Genomic DNA, 16933 nt, shown 5'->3' with positions numbered 1-16933 from the left:
AGGCAGTCTTTGCACGAGTCATTTGTATGGGGCTGGTGCTTATAAATCAGGGAGAACTGCAGGAAGGAAAAAACACTGGAGGAAAGATGTTGCTGGTTATCTGAGAATTCCAGTGCTGCCTTTTCCTTTTCAAGACTTGATCAGTTGGTCAGAACTAGGAACTTTTTTTGGTTGCTTTACAAAACCTAGTGCCATTCTTTGTAGTACTGTGATATAATTTTCCACTGTCTCTTCATCATAGTTATCACAAAGCTTTATCTCAGTCTTCACAGTACCAACTACTGTTCTTGCATAATTTCATAGCTCCCACCCTGCATCTTCACACAATCTAAGAGTAAGTAATTAGGGTGTCAGCACTCTTGTATCACAGTACACTTCTGAAATCATCCACAGGGCACATCTACATGAGCCCCTTTACTGCGTAGTAAGCATCCCCCTCTACACCCCCCTCTACACATACAGGTATAATTTGCTCAGCTCCACAGTTAATTGGCTACCTACAAATCTGCTCCCAAATGCCTGAATGTTTATCTGCCTGCCCTGGGTCAGTTTACTCTGCGGTAAATTACTGTGGAGTAGACCCATCCAGCAGTATTTCATGTGTAGATGCACCTAGTGTATCCCAGAAAAGCAAGACTATGCATCTCTTGTTCTGCAAAGTGTGACTGCCTACAATCCTACTTCCAGTAAATATTTGCTTTCACCACTTTGGATTAATCCTTAATCAAATGTCTAAAGTGCATTGGTGAAGCTAAGGGAAAGGCAGAAGACAAGGGAAGGAGAGCCCATCACCTAGATGTGCTGAAAAACTGGAGGATAGTATGGTGTGCTGGCAACCTGAGTCTGGCCAGGAATCTGGTTGCTGCTGGTACATGCTGGTCTGTGTATTCATCCAGGCTTTGTGTGACAGTCAGACACCTGTGTTCTTGAGCACCTTCTCTTTAGTCAGATGACCAGTACCTCCAGTGTCAGGTGTTGATGCCATCTCCTCTCACCCAGTTGCAAGTATATGAATAGACATACATGGCAAAAACAAGAGCAGCTCTGTTGGCATATGGCCTGGCATTTGTTTTGGTGGCTTAAGTAACTGCAATGTTATTCTGGAGAGTCATTGGCTATCTCCCTCCATGACTGGAGAGTACAAGATGCAGAAAAGATCACACTTTTTGGGCTGCCTTTCATGAAGGAGAGGCAGGTGTATTGCAGTGCTCTATTGGGGCATATTCTGACACCCTTACACTCCCAGTTGCTCTGTTGGCATCAGTGGCTTTACAGATGGTGGTCCTCTTCAGTATAGATGCTTTCTGGATGGTAGCTGCATGGCCATCTCCTGAGAAGACTTGTCCTGTGGGTTCACATTTTGCTTCATTGAGTGCTGGAATATGTAACAAGGCAGCCAAGCCCATGTCACATGGTTAAAGCTTTTTTGGACACAAGGCACCAAGTTGTAGGAGGTTGGAACAAGGCCGTCCCCACCGCTTGGTCCCCTCGTAAAGACCATGTAGGCAGTGAGGTGGCTGCATAGGGCGTGCCTGCACAGTCCCCGTGTCATGGAAAAGGTTTGTGTAAGCCTGGGTGTGAGGGCAGGTCAGGGAAGGACCATGGTTCTGAGTGTCCACAGAGCAAACCGTGCTAATACTCTGAAAGGCAACGCTGCTTGTCCAGCCCTTTCTGTTTCCAGCCCCCTGAATGGGTAGGTGGGCTCTTATTTGTGGCCCTCTCATCCTGGCCTTCTTTTGAGGAAAGACTGGGTGGCTACACATCTTCTCTGCGCCACCCCGTCCCTGAGCACAAACCCTCCGGCGTCTTTCTAAGGACATAGAGTTCCACGATGCAATGGGAGTGTTTGCTAAGCAATGATGCATTTAAAATAGGGACAAGCCTTTGTGACACTGAACTTTTTTCCGCTTCCTCTTGTTGACACTTAACCACTTCAGGGCTGCCTAGCACAAGGCCAAATGAAGGTGGGGGAGACCCTGAGGTCTAGCATTACCCCATATTATCCTATATATGCTTATAGAAGTGCAGGCGAGTCAAGGGAACCCCGGTCCAGTGGTGGGGAATTTGGCAGCAGTGAATGGCTTTAGGCTGTCTTCGCAAAGAGGTATTTCTGCCCTGCGTCCTGCCCACCTGTTATGCAATAAATGTTTTGTCAGGTGCTGTGTGTGTACTCTTTGGAGTATGTTTTCACCAGCTCAGCCCACGAGAATGCAAGTGAAGTTGTGAGCAATGCACGAAGCTATTGGCTGAAACAGCTGCTGTGTGTACACTGCAGTTATAAAAAAGCTCTGCCTCATACCTGTTGCAGTGATGCAGCTTTAAAGAGCAGGTTAGCTAATTCATGGAGTTGCCTTATCTTGTTATAGAACAGAGGACATGTTTCCTCCAGGCCAGACCCACCTGGAGTATATTTGGAGGAGTGGCAGGAGACAGAAACTTTATCTTGCCACCTATTCCACTCAGTGCAGCGCACACAAGGTCTGTCCTAAGGGGCCGATGTTTAAGGAATTGCCCTCCCAGATGTAACTGTGGCATCTCGCATGTATTGTGCTGAAGTCTCCGCTGCCCTAGACCCACGTGGTCACTCACCCTGGGGCAGAATGCTGCAAATATTACTTGTTTGGTCCGACTAAGCCTGGTAAATCGCTATGACCTCTTGTTTATGGCTGGAAAAATGATGGCAGGAAGGGTAAATGATTTGGCTATGGCCAGCCAAGGGGTTAGTGTCTGGGCCAGGCTGAGAACACCGGGGTCCCGCGTTCTCTGCTGCACAATAGCACCATGTGCATGTAATTTTTGCTGCTATTGAAATGTGCCCTCTCGTGGCCAGATATGGTACTAGGAGGGGTTCAAGAGAGAAAGAAGCTGCTTTCAGACAGGAAGATGTCCTGCGGAGAGCACATGCTGATCCTGGTGCCCTCTTCCCCATCCTGGGTGTTGCTGCCCCTCCATAGATTCATAGGCAGTAAAGCCGGAAGGGACCTCGGAAATCATCGGGTCCAGCCCCCTGCACCAAGCAGGGAAGATAACTGGGGGTCAGGTGACCCCAGCAAGGTGCCTATCCAGTCTCCTCCTGAAGATTTCCAGGGTAGGTGATTGCACCACCTCTGGAGGGAGTTCATTCCCCAGTCTGGACAGCCTGACTGTGAAGAAGTTTTTTCTAATGTTAAGCCTAAATCAATCTTCCAGGAGTTTGTGGCCATTACTCCTGGTTTTCCCCTCAGGTGCCCTGGTGAGCAGTTGCTCACCAAGCCCTTGATTACTCCCCTAGTGTAGCGATAAGCTGCCACCAGATCCTCTCTCAGCTTTTTTTTCTCAGGCTGAAGAGTCCCAGATACCACAGCCTTTCCTCATATGGCTCGCCTTTTAAGACTCTGATCATACAGGTAGATCTTTTCCAAATGAACTCATGTAGCCATGAGTTCATCTGCAGCCTTCCTAAGAATTGAGGGAAGCCACAGCTTGGCACTTTATAGGAAAGGGATGATGAATGAGCTGTAGCATTTAAGGGAAGACGGTGGCAGGCCCCCAGGTCTGCCAACCTGCTTGCTTCAATTAGCACCTTCAAGTGGCAAGGAAAAAGGGATAGATGTCCAGAGACATGCAAGTGGGTTTGGTTTTGTTTTTATTTATGTTATTTTATCTTTTATTATATTTTATTTTTTAAAGCCCTCCTGCCAAATCACTCGCAAGCCTTGGGGACAGACTTTTAGGCCCCCTTTCCAGCTGTAACTGCTCAGTCTCAAATTGAGGTCCAGCAAGTCATTCTCTAAAGAGAGTACAGACCCATGTACATTTGGAGCTGTTTCAAGACAGGAACATTTCGAACAGGCAGTAGGTATTGTGGTCTCATTGCTGCACGTGAACAAGCCAGGAATGTAGCAAAAGGGCTTCCTCCATTGCTAAAGTCCATTGCAGCGGTTTTGCTATGTACACGATGCTCTCAGCTGGCCCACATCTAACAATTAGAATGTAAGAGCTACTGCCCATTTAAAATGGCTCCAAATGTCTGTGTGTCCTACCCAGAGTCATGTCTCATTGCTCCACACCATGCAAAGCATCTCCAGGTTAGAGGCCTTTCGCCCCATATCTGGGCACTCACAGTAGCTCAGTTTGCAGTTCTGCCACTGGCACTGGCCAAACACTACAAAAAGATGCTGTATGGCTTGACATTGCATTTTGAAATGAAGTGGCATTGACTGCGCTCAGCCGCTCTGCCTTGTGCTTTCTGCAAACTTCAGAGATCCAGGGTTTGTTGACCAATCCTTATGAGAAGAAAATGTCAGCATTCGTGCTAGGTGTGCTAGCATGCTCTTCCCAACAGGAAATGGAAACCATGCCATATGATCCATCTGACCAATTGCAGCTCATTGATACCAATGCCATTTACATTGACCATTGTTCTGTAGAAATGGATAAATGTGGAACACTCAGCATCTGCTTATGGGCAGTTTCCAAGCAGAGGACGTGGGACTTGCAGTCTAAGCCAGTACTCCGTGTCCGTGCGTGCGAGCCAGCACCACGTGCTTCAAAGGAAAGCATCAGACTCCCTCCCTGTCCCCGCTCCACAGAACTGATGAATTGCTATCATCCCATTAATTAGTTAGGTCCCTTAAGGCCAGGTTTGGTAGGATTTATGGCTTTTTCAAAGCTGTGCTTCTTAGGTGCCACATTTCCTTCTGACCCCTGCTGAACTGTCTCGTCCCCTCTGACCTCTTGTAACAGTTTGGAGGCTCACTGTGTGAAATGGAGCCCCAACTAGCCACTCGAATTGTTTCACAGGACCTATTTGCTCAGCTCTGCTACCAGCACCGACTACACTGTGTCAGGCTATACATTGGGCATGTCAACATGTACCCGCTCCTGACCTCAGCACTGCTGCCAACAAAATGAGCCCTCCCCCTTGGATGCACTGGAGACCAGCAGCTAGGCAGAGAAGATGGCTCAGCCTCTTGCAAGCAGCCTCAAATCCACTCTAAGATGCTTGAGGCCATTCCTGGGCAGTCTTCTTTGCCAAAGGGCCCATCTATGAATCTCGTGTGTCCAAGGGTGTGGGGCTTATTTTGTCAGCAAGCCTGTCCAGGGGAGGCAGCGTATATCTGAACTTTGATGTGCAGGGAGGCTGCCCCCTCAGCCTCACTGATTTTTGGGTGGCTGCAGCATGGGCAGAGGGATCCAGAGGAGTGGGCACAGGGTGGGCACTCTGTGTTAGGGGGACAAAGCAGCCTGTAAGTGTCCCTAAGACCAGCCCCTGAGCAGCACAGCCCTTGGGAAGCAGTGGTTTCCTGAATGGACAAGTGGTGTGTTCAGTGCAAAGGTATCCTAGGAAAACATCCATCAGCAATCTGCTTCCCAGGGGTTCCTCTGCCCCCGCATGTCCGCACACAGCGAGATGCCCTAGGCATCCTCTGCTAGGGGCTGACACAGCCGAGGCAGTATTCAGCTTGAGACCTGGCATGAGCTCCTCCCCTTCGGAAGACGCAAGCCTGCTCTCCTCCTCCTGCCTGTCACTTCTCTCTCCCTGAGCAAAGCTGTTCATACAAATCAATTCTCCATGCAAACATAAGCCCAGCGAGCTCTTGGAAAAAGCCAGATCCCAGGAACTTCCCAAAGGCAGTTTTTTTCCAAGGGAAGAGAAGTAGGGTGGGTTGGAGCTCTGCAGGCTGCATACCTCCCAGCACCCCGGGACAAAAGATCCCTCCTTGTGCTGAAAATCCCAAATGCAGGTTAATGTAAATGCAGTCTGCCATACACACATCTGTACTTTTCCCCTTTTCCCTAGGGAAAGCCTGAACTTGGCTCCTTCTCTGTGTGGCTCTGTCGTGTGGGCTGTCACCGTATCATATCAGTGTCTTCCATACTGACTACACTGGGAGTAGTAAAGCCCCTAATGTACTTCTGCAGGGTCTATTGCTCTTTTTAGCCTTTCATAGGAATCTCCTGCATGGAGAAGGGGATTGTTTGAGAGAGAGAAGAGGATCATTTGGGGCTGCAAATATCCTTCTCAGGGTGGATAAATTTTAGCCAAGAGGGCTATATTTACTTATATACATATAAAGACAGACATTATCTCCTTTATCATCCCCTGTACCCTTTATAACCCTTGCAGTCTGCTGGGGAGGGGACCTGCGGCTGCAGCATCAGAGAGGACAGACCACGAGGTATACCTGCTCCAAGGGGCAGCGTGAGCTTCACTGACGCTCTCTGTGTCTTTAAAGTTCCCTCTCGACACAAAAGAAAAGAGGGAGGAGAAATGAAGTTTCATCATCACTCCAGAGAACAGACTTATAAAAACTTCACAAGCTCACGCTCCCTCACTCACTAAGTCTCATGGGCTTGGACAGCTTTCAGTACTGATTTACTAGACTCTAAGCTGGAGGAAGGAAAGCGGGGAGAGAGGTTTATATCACTAGCTTTCTTGGAAGCACCCAGACAGCTCAGTGCTTCAGCATTGCAGCACGCTTCATGTTCGCTGGGAAGTTGGGGGCAGGAGAAAGGAACTAACTAAGTGTATGCATTAGCCTCCAACAGGGTTGCTGATCAAGCCATGGGAGCTCAGCCTGAAAACAACAAAGCTCAAGGCATCAGCAGCAACCCCCAAGGCTCTAGCACCTGTTACCGGAACATCCTGTGCAATATCAAGGTAAGAAGCTAAACTTCCCTCCCAGAGGCTGCATGTTGCCTTTTGCTCTTTGCTGCTTGGGAGAGATGGCAGCACTGCTCCTAGGTTCAGCTCGGAGAACCAAGTGTGTTTGTTAAGTGCAGCGTTTCGTGCTCTCTGGTCCTCTTGTCGCACAGCGTTGTCACACCACAGCTAAGCAACTTGCATGGCATGTCAAAGCATTTAGATACGGAGGTTTGTCTGCTTCTGGCACGTCTACCAACAGCATAGGCTACTGTGTGTGCTTGTTGAAGAGGTTGGTATTGACAGTGGGAGGCATGCATGCATAGGACTGACTTCTCACCACCAGCTGAGGATCCGGTCTATATTGTTTAGCACACGTGCTATTGTGCAAGGAAATGATTAACCCCCCTGCGGCGTGGAAAAAAAACACTGCCTTTATAATAGTACTGATTGGCTTTGAAAAGTCTCTGAACAGGTAACCTTGGTCGTGAATGATAGGGTTAAGCATTGAGAGCTTTTCTCTGCTGGGTTGGTTCCTCCCGCTGTCAGTGAACAGGTGGTTCACCTGCACCCTTGCCTAACAGAGCACATCTACACCAGGAGATGTGTATTTTATTTTTAAAGTGTAACCATTTAATATGTTTTAAATCCCAGGACAGAGAGTGCTTAGAGTTTACCTCAACTAGCTAATGCCTGTTAAATGTACAACTTCTGCAGGCTCTGTTGCTCTTTTCATCCTTTTGTAGGAATCTCCTACCTGGGGAAGGAGGATTGTTATGTTATCATTTTAAAACACATTCACTTTCACCTTTTAAGAAACCGCACATTTTTTTTTCTTTCTCTCTCCTCATACCTTAGTGCATTTTTTTGCTCCAGACCCTGAGCTGGTGTCAACACTATGGCAGATGTCATTATAGCGATGCTGATTTGCATCAGGCGAGGATTTGACCTTGCACTTTCTTACCACTTAGAACTTCCTTGAAGACATTTTTCACTCTCCAAAGACAGAGCCTTAGAAAGCTGCCAATGATTTCTTGAGAACTGTTGAAAGATCCAGTTCCAAAACTTGTCACGTGAAGCGTTTTTGGAAAGAAATCCTATCTCACAGACGCACGTCTGAGTTCTTCCACTGATGTGCAGGCAACTCTTGTGGGAGACCGTAACATACCTAGGCACACTGTGAATCACTAGGGGAATAGACATGTGTGCACATGTGTGTCAGCATACGCTTATCTATATGTGGCAGCTGCCAGCACATTGGGGTGACAGGGTGGAGTGGTCAGAGTAGAGAACAGCTTTCCATCACCCCATGAAACACTTTACTTTCTTGTGTTGCTCACCATGCAAGATGCCAAGTAAGGGAGACTTGCTATTGGCCCCTACCTGTATTTCTGCAGGCTGACAGCAGCCGGCACTGCTGGAAAGACAGAAGGTGATTGCCCGCTAGGTTTATATAAATACATATATGTTTACTACCTGTTAGCACTGCTGTAAGGGAGAGTTTGTCTGCATGTCCAGTATAAACTGAAAATTTCTTAAAGAGCCTGAGCAGGGTACAAATGCCTGGGGCTCGACCAGGCAGTGAGCCAGGAGGCACATTTATCCAAGTTTCATCTTTAATCATTTTGTTCCTTTTACTCTAAGGAGTGAACGCCTCTCATTCACTCCTCACACCCTCTCAGGCTACAAACTGACGTCACGTTTGTCCCGGCATGTACCATTTTATCCTGGGACAAAGTGTGATCAATCGGACATCCATGTATCTAGTCCAGGGATAAATCCTAAAAAGGTTCAAAGGGTAAAAAATACTAACAGTTTATCCTGGGACATTACAAAGTGCATCTGAATGGTTATCCCAGGGTTGTATCCTTGAATCAAAGGCTGAAAAGTGGCAGTATGTTCAGCTGCTCATTAAACCCTGATTAGAAGGGTGATATGGGTATGTGACAATCCTGGGATATAGCTCTTCTGGGAAAACTCAGGCACAACTTGTCCAGGAGCAAGCGCAACATCTGTTCCAAGCCTCAAGGTCCCAAACTTACTTGCTCTAAAGCAGCAGCTGCTAAATATTGTTGATTAGTTTGGTCATAGCGGTGCTAATATAAATTCACTGTAATTCCCCCATAGCCCTGTTCTTTCAGATGCATCAGGGTATCTGCTAAGACAAAAAGCCCATCCATGTAAGTGGTTATGGGAGGGTCCCATCACTAGAGCAAACTTCTCCAGGGGTGCATTGGTATCACATTCCTATGTCCTCGTCCCTCCAGCTGCTCTAAAATGTATGAAAGGACTTCTTCATACCTCCTGGTTTTCTGGCTCCCATAATGTGACATGCAGGAGATCAGACTAAATAATCCTTTTATTAGGCTTCTGGCCTTAAAGTGTGTCAAGTATATTATGTGCTGCTGGAACTGAGAGTAGTTTTCAGGTTGCTCCAACTTGTACCAACTCCAGGTCCAGCCAGCTCTAGGCTGAAGGAGTAAAAATGGGGATTTTAAGTTACCTTTCCAGCGGTTGTAGTAGGGCATTGGTAATTCTTGTAGTTGTGAAGTTCCTGAAAATATGAGGGGCAAAGATTTTGTTTGGTGATCCCTCTTACTGGGCCAACTCTGTTGGGAGAGATGTTAGACAAGCTTTTGAGCACAAAGTGCCCTTCCTCAGGTCTGGTTTGTGCTGGTTTAATGAACAGCAGAATCTGTCCCAGGGCTCACATTTTTGTCAGAACATACAAGTCCTTTTAATACTTACTAATGGAGTTTATACACCCAGAGGGAGGCAAGGAAAAATACCTGGAGCCTTTAAAAGACCCATTTGTCCCAACATTTCTCTTATAGTTGAAACAAAACCAGCACAACCCCTCTTAGAGCAGAAATGATATTTTGACAGAATTTACACTGTTCTCACTGAAGTTTCCCCAAATCTCATGCATCTTCCTAGGACTATGTAGTAATCTCAGCACCACAATGCTGCATTCATGTTGAAGTCTGAGGCACCTGCTGCCAGTGGCACTTTGTACAGTTGACGTTTGGTTTTGTTTGAGACCTTGCTCATCCAAGTTGATCAGGGAACTTAAGTCCCCACAAGTGGCTGGTTTTACTTCCAGTTTCCTATAAAACCTGTTCTTTTCCTCCTGAACAAGGACTGGGACACATACGTTCCCTGCAGGTGTCACCTGTTCTGAAGCAGAGCATGAAGATAATGCACAGGACCCCACTGGTACTAAAAGTGGCCATCGGCCCTTCCTGTAGCTCAAGCCACCACGAGCACGTTAAGTCTGTGCTCAAGTCCCTCTCCTGTCACCTCCCCATTCTGATTTAAGGTCTTTGTTCCAATTTTTATGCTGTTAAAACCATTCTAATCCTCAAGTCCCATTACAGCAAAGATGTTAGTCTAGGCACTACACTGACAGCTCCTTTCCTCCTGGGACAGTGCAGACCCTAGAGCTCAGGTTGCAGTATGTGAGATCTGGGGATAAAGCACTGTAGATGGAGGGGATCTTCTTCGGAACATCCTTTGCAAGGAGATCAAGGGACTGCAACCGGCTTTAGGAAATATTTAAAAAACTTCTTCTCTGTGAAGGCCTTTCCACCATGGGATCCTAAATCCCCATGGATTCAGTAGAAAATATTGCTAGTGCTATTAATTTGACACAGAAAGTTGAGCTATTCTGCTGCTGAGTGGCCCAAAAGGAGCCTAAATCAAATTATAATCTACAGAAAAAACTGGGATATCAAAAGACAATTAAATCTGAAGGCCTTGTTTCTCCCCTCTCACCTGCATTTTTCATCTGTCCATCTCCATTATCTTCTGATGTCCATGAGGCTTGGAAGGTGAGGTCCCTAAACCAAAGTTAAGAAGTTAATCTTGGACCAGGCTGCCTCTCAAAGGCAAGCAAGATGTAAAGGAGTGCTATGACATCCTTATCTTAACCACCTGTTGTGGGCTGTTGAAGCAGTCTTAGACAAGTATGGTTGGTGCTTGCTGCCCAATATTGCACTGTTGAGTGCAGCTGAGCAAAGGAAGGACCAGAAGCCAGAATTTCCAGTGCATTTCCCATCAAGTGGTTGCATGCAAAATGGACTGAGGTGCTACTAAACCTGCTGTAAAGCATGTAAGCCCTGCTTGCTGCCAGCCTGATGGTCTTTTACATTCAGGGATGAATGTCACCTTGAAAGCTGTAGGAGGGCAGGATATAGGGAGCTGGGGAGAGGCAAGCCAGCTAGAGGGGATGTAAAGGCTTTTTTTTAATTAATTTTTTATTTTTTAATTGTATTCCCTACAAGTGCCTTAGCTAAGTAGCACTATTGGTATTCTCTCCCTGCTGATAGAGGCAGGTAGATGGGATAGAGGTTTGTGGTAAAAAATGATCACTCTTGGGTTGAAAAGTGGTGTCTAGAAATCACCAAAACCCTCCATCCATCCAAAGAAGAATGGAAACACCAGACAGGAATGGCTGCAAGTGCAAGATGGGAAGCAGTGATGGGACAATAATCTTCATCCCAAACCTAAAGAGCAACTGTTTGCTCTGCAGCATAAATCCTCTGGTTTATAGGGTACTATACTCCTCATTTATAAGATAAATCCTTTGCACTGATAACAACGAGTCAAATAGGGCATCCATCCCGCACCTGCCGCTGGGAGGATGCACCTGGCACCTGCCTACATAGAGAGTATTCCAAGATCAAGATTTAGCTTAATAAGCAGTGTCTGCCTGGCTATAAGCACTGACAGCTGCTGATCTCGGCTGTAATTCCAATGCGACCGCATTCCCGAGTCGCAGTGCGCTCTAGATGCCAGGAAGGAGGTTCCTATTTATTATACGAGGAAGTGTTTTCAAAGCGCCTTCTGCAAGATTGCTTCCAAAAATAACAAGCCCAGATTTTTACAATAGAGTTCCTCCCATCCCCTCGCTCCCTGCACTGTATTATCTGCAGTCAGAGGACCTACCCCCCAGTTATTCCCAATCCCTTTGAGGTAGGAGGGGCTTTGCTGCTATGCTGTGCCATAACAGTTAGAGGGGGCTAATGCTCCTCAATTGAGCTGTGGGTTTGGGAATACAATTGTGCCAGTTGAAGCCCCAAGTAGGTTTCACCTTCTGCTACATCATGTTGGCCTGGAGGGTTATCAGTTAGAAGCAAAGGAAGGGAAAGCTCTGTGTGTAGAGATGAAGACTTCATTGCTGATGGAGTGGAAAATAAAAATCAAGGTTTTAACCTCATATTTATCTGCATTAGGCTGCTGATAATATCTTGGCTAATTATCAGGGTGGTTAGAAGTGGGGGTGGAACGTCCTGGCTCTCCCTGTTATGGCTGGACTAGGAAGTGTTGCTGCTGGTACAGAGAGAATAGTGTGGGAGCAGGTCCTGGAAAGGCCTTTTAGAGGAAATTTCCATAGGTTGCTATTGCTGCTCCATGAAAAACTGTCCTGGGGTGTATCTATGTTCAGTCTTTTATGGGTGACATTTGCAGTGTGTGGGTGACCGAACCTTCCTTGTGGCCTGTTAGGGGAGTGGGAGTTGATCCCTCAGGATGCTAATTGTTGTTTTTAAACTACAGTAGCCCCAGGAGGTCCTAACCAAGGTCAGCCTCATAGGGGTCAGGCCCTGCCTTGACGAGTTCACCATCTAAGTTGATGCAAAAGAGACTGTAAGTAATGTGCTTAAGTTTTGCTCAGCAGGTCAGTGGCACAGCCAGGAACAGAACTTGGGGCTTCTACATCCCAGGTCAGCAGCCTAATCACTTGGGTACTCAGTCTCTTGTCACCCATATCTCCCTTTTAAATGAGTGGGTTGGTTGCTTCTATTTGGACCCTATAGAGAAGGCAAAGACCAGCAGACTCTCCCTATGCCTGAGGAAGGGTGCCTGTGCCCAAAAGCTTGCAAAGAACAATTTTTCCAACTATTTAGTTGATTTAATAGAAGATATCACATTTACCCAAATAACCTTGTCGTCCTTTTAAGCCACCTTTGACAATGGCTTTTTCAGAGGTGTCTTCCATATGAAGTGTGACAATCCTGTTAACTGTTTGGCAGTTTTGTACTTGCAGCATCTTCAGTTTAAGATATTGTGGTTACTGTTAACTTTGAATAGTCTGTGCAGGGTCACAAGAGCTACCAATGGCAAAGGGGAGGTAGGTTATAAATAACATGGTCAGTAACTTGGACAGATTCTTTGAAAGTAGAGGGAGAAGCAGGAGGGCTTTCAGGTGGTTGAGGCTGTGGAAGGACAGGTTCATGAGCTGTCATATTCTTGACCATTGAGACTACACAGTGAGAAGAGAAAGGAGGCCTGAGCTATGTGGATGCAAGATGGTGGAGTGAAAGAATCAGTAGGGATGTAGGCTTGAATCCATGGAGAGTCTAAAAAAAAAAGAGAGTAATAAATTGGATCCTGAAGTGAACCCAGAACCTGGGGGGTGAGGATTTGAACAGAGAGGTGATGAGCTTGGTTTCCTCTGGCTCTGTACAGGTACGTGAAAGAAATCCAGTTACATTCTGCACAGGCTGTCCTCTGATGGACAAGAGAAGTATAACAAAGGAAACTGAAGTCATCCAGGAAGGATGAGATGGAGACATGGGTAGGATTCCAATAGCGGTGGAACAGAGACAATGGCAGCATTATACATCCAGGGTGCAAAGCAAGCAAAACCATGTGATGTTTGAAATGTGAGAGGAGAAGGCAAATTGAAGGGCAAGGTTCACATCAAGGTTGAGGCTGATATTGGGGAGGAAAAGAGGATGTATGCCAAGAAAGGTCATGAAGGAAATTCAAGAAAGATCATAAAGGGAAAGAAATGGTGTGTTGATATGTTCTGCCCAAGAGAAACCCTTCCATTTCTCAGACATGTAGCTTAAGGGAGCTCTGATGAAGACACATTACTAAAGGCATAGAAAGATGCAGGTAGGGTCAAATTGCTACCATGTAAATGTAGGAGATAGGGTGCAGGAGGAGGGTGGATTGGAAGTAGAAGAGCATCAAGGATGCACTTGTGGGACTCTGTAAGGTAGGGGCTTGGTCCTTGTTAGAAATGCCTTGAGGGGTCTTGTTGAGAAGAGCCTGGAGGAGGGAAGGAGAATGCATTGGTTGGAAAAGAGTGAGAGGAGGAGGGTTGCTGTCTGAATATAAATGTGTAAGAAGTTCGTTTGAAAAAAAAAGAGGGGGGAGGAATGAGTTACAGGTTTGGCTTTGGAGTCTGGCTTCTTCATACCTCGCTGAGGGACTCAATTTTATTTCCACTCACTTTAAGACCCCTTGACATTGTCAGAGTGAATAAGCATCAAGTCCACAGTGTCTAAAACAGTTCATAATAGAGTGTTTCTTGCCAACAGGAGCCCTCAAGAAGGTTCTTGACATTCTTGCAACATGGTGCTCTGTATTGAACCACTGCTGCCTCCCACCTGTGCCCCTTAGTCCTCTGAAGTAGCATTGTTCACCCAGAGGAGGGCCATGGACTCCAGTGGGAGTACATCTGGAGTATGGCAATATTTGCCTGACTGTATTGTTTGGCTGCTGAGAAAGCGACTGTCCATTCTGCCACTTGTTATCGTGATTCCTTGGACTAGGGTCAGGCTGTTGGGAGGGAGTGTCGCAGAAGTGGTAGATGCACCATAACAGTCATGACCTCAAATTCCACTGGATCCCTGTGAGAGCTGGGCACCTATTCTACTCCGTGTAGGTTCTTCCTTATCGCTGTACAGCCTCAGCACTTCCCAGGGATGCATTAACAGATGCTAATCATATTGTTTATAGCTTTGGTCCCTTCTTCTCTCCCCAGGGGTAAAATAAGGGTCAAAGGAGGAGAGATCCAGAGTGCAAACTGGAGTGGAAAGTTTAGTGGGATCAAGGTTCTTGGAGCAGGGAAACAGATTTTTATGAGGGGGAGGTGGCTCAGAGCCCAAACATAACCAAGGAGTGGTCAGTGTAGATAAGATTATCGTGAGCGGAATGGGAGAGGAGTGTCGCTGATAGAGCGAGGGTATGACCAGCGCTGTGGGTGTGCAAGAAGCATGTTTGCATAAGTCTGTGGGTCAAGGAAAACAAAAGTGAACTGAAGCTCCCTTGAAGGAAATCTCTAAGGAACACTGATACATTGTGAAGAGAGCTCAGAGAGCACCGAAAGTGCAAGGATTAAGCTGCATGGCAAGAAAATAAACTTACTAGGGTACTGGGGACAGCACAGGCAAAAACAGCATGCTGAAGATACCAAGCGAGAGTGCACAGGCTGGGAATAGGAGGCACCAGCAGTGTAGGTGGGGCAGATGCTTCAGACCAAACAATTCAAGTGCGCAAAGCCTTGACTGGACTGTTTTGGTACACACTGGGCATGCCTACATGTGCATTTATGCCAGTTTAAATCTACTCCGCAGTAAGTGGGACTAGGTCAGCATCTACACGTGCATGCGTTAAAGTACATTAATGCTGTGTGTGGACTGACTTGGGACTAAAGTTAGTCCCAAGTCAGTCCACACACAGTGTTACTGTGCAGTAAGGCATCTACATGTGCATTATCGCACAGTAGTTAATTGGGTACAAATTTAATACTTGCATGATGCGGGTATCAAACTTTCACTCAATTCAGCATAAGTTACCATGGCTAGAGACAGACATTCAAAAAGCCTGAGCCTGAATTGATTCAATCTTTGCAGGTTAGTTTAACCTGGCTAGGCTAAATCAGTTTTGTAACCAGGCAGATGTGCCTGCAGTGGCTCAAGCTAGAAGCCAGAAGGTGCCCTACCTTCCTTCTACAGCACTGAGCTGAGGTGGGGCATGGTCAGGCCAATGCAGGACACTCTGATTAGCCCAGCAGGGAATTGATAACAGTGTTTATCACCCCTAACTCAGTGTTTAGCACCCCATTAAGAAAACAATAGAGGGACATTACCAGCTTCCTGTTGATTCTACCTGTAGATTCAGCAGGGACCCTAGCTAGCATGTAGTCTTCTAGCTAATACACAGACACCTTCTCAGTAAGGCAGAGGGAAGAGGAGAATTTCTGCTTAGCAGGGAGTGGTGGGGGGAGGTGGGAAGCAGCCCGCAGTCTTGCTGGAGCTGCAGCCAGGGAGCAGAGGGGAGGAGCCAGCCCTGCTGTGGAACAGAGAGCCCCACTCAGCCCAGAGCGTGTGCTGGGATGCTGAGGAATTCTGATTTATCTTAAACCAGCAAGGGGTTTGGGACAGACATTGCATAAACTGGTTTGACACAAATCAATTAAGTCTGATACTACATTCAGCTAGGTTTATCTCAAACCAGTTTCAGCCATTTTCAAGCTGGTTTATGTGCACTGAACATCTGTTCTGTTACAAGTTTAAACCAGTTTCTGGTTACTTAAACCGGTTTATGTGTAATGTCTGTCCCTAGCCCATATTTACTGTGCAGTACAGGTGTTTACGTGTAGATGCACACCCATACTACTCAGGAATTTCAATTATTGATCAATAAATGTGCACATGTAGATGGACCCACTGTGTCACAAGGACCAAGTGTTTTCAGTTTGCAAAGGTTTTGCTTCCCATTGTGGTAGATACTGCAGTCTTGCAGCTCTGAAGAACATGCAGCAAGAGCCTGGTGAGGTCTGATGAAGCAGACCATGGCATGAATTCATGAAATAGGCCACTGCACTGCAGACTGGCAGTAGTCACCATCAATTAACACCATATATTAGCATGACTGTACAGCAAAAGAGTGGTGGGTTGCGGTTGAATCTGAAAACTGGTCATTGTGAAGAGGTGCTGGTGCTCCATTCTCCTTTTGGAGTACTGAGGTGGTTCACTATGTGAGCCCATAGTCAGGCAGAAGGCAGGGCAGGACCTTGGAGACTAACTAGTTCAGAGAGGCATGAGGTTTTGCAGGCAGCAACCTACTTCACCTGTCATGAGGAACAGACCCTAACATCTGACAAAGTATATTGTTGCCTGAAAGCTTGTGCCTCTCTGAACCAGTTGTTAGCTTCTAATTCCTATGCTACATGTTCAAATTCAAGTGTGATACAAACCCGCCATCTTGGTGGCTGGCTTGCCTTTTTAATCACATGATAAGTTAATTGAATATGTGGCATGTTGTAATTTATCATGTGATTTAACATGCAATAAATGTAATGTCTAGCAGGGACCTAGGGCAGGATGGCACCTTATCTTCTGGCTCTCCTTTGGAGTGCAATTGCTTGGTTAAGTAAGAGAGAGACGTGTCCAGTTTATAAAAGCCAGTGTTGTGAATGTGGTTCAAATTCATTTCTATCCTGCAGTGTAGAGGAGAGCTACCATTTTTAATTGTGCCCTTGAATCACATTACAGTAAGCAAGTGCTCTGTAGT

At 46.5% G+C, this 16933-nt stretch overlaps 1 protein-coding gene across 2 annotated transcripts in view; it reads left to right on the top strand.

Moving 5' to 3' along the window:
- The window catches only part of SLCO2A1 (solute carrier organic anion transporter family member 2A1), a 103474-nt gene that overhangs the window by 28271 nt on the left and 58270 nt on the right, over positions 1 to 16933 (top strand). For both annotated transcript variants that reach the window (XM_014604594.3, XM_006263940.4), the window contains exon 3: positions 6522 to 6643. In XM_014604594.3, the coding sequence (XP_014460080.1) occupies positions 6522 to 6643 (122 nt within the window). The remainder of the gene's footprint in view (positions 1 to 6521; positions 6644 to 16933) is intronic.

This window comes from Alligator mississippiensis, chromosome 7, assembly GCF_030867095.1.
Source record: "Alligator mississippiensis isolate rAllMis1 chromosome 7, rAllMis1, whole genome shotgun sequence".
Lineage (NCBI taxonomy): Eukaryota > Metazoa > Chordata > Crocodylia > Alligatoridae > Alligator > Alligator mississippiensis.
This window is presented reverse-complemented; position numbering and strand designations above follow the sequence as displayed.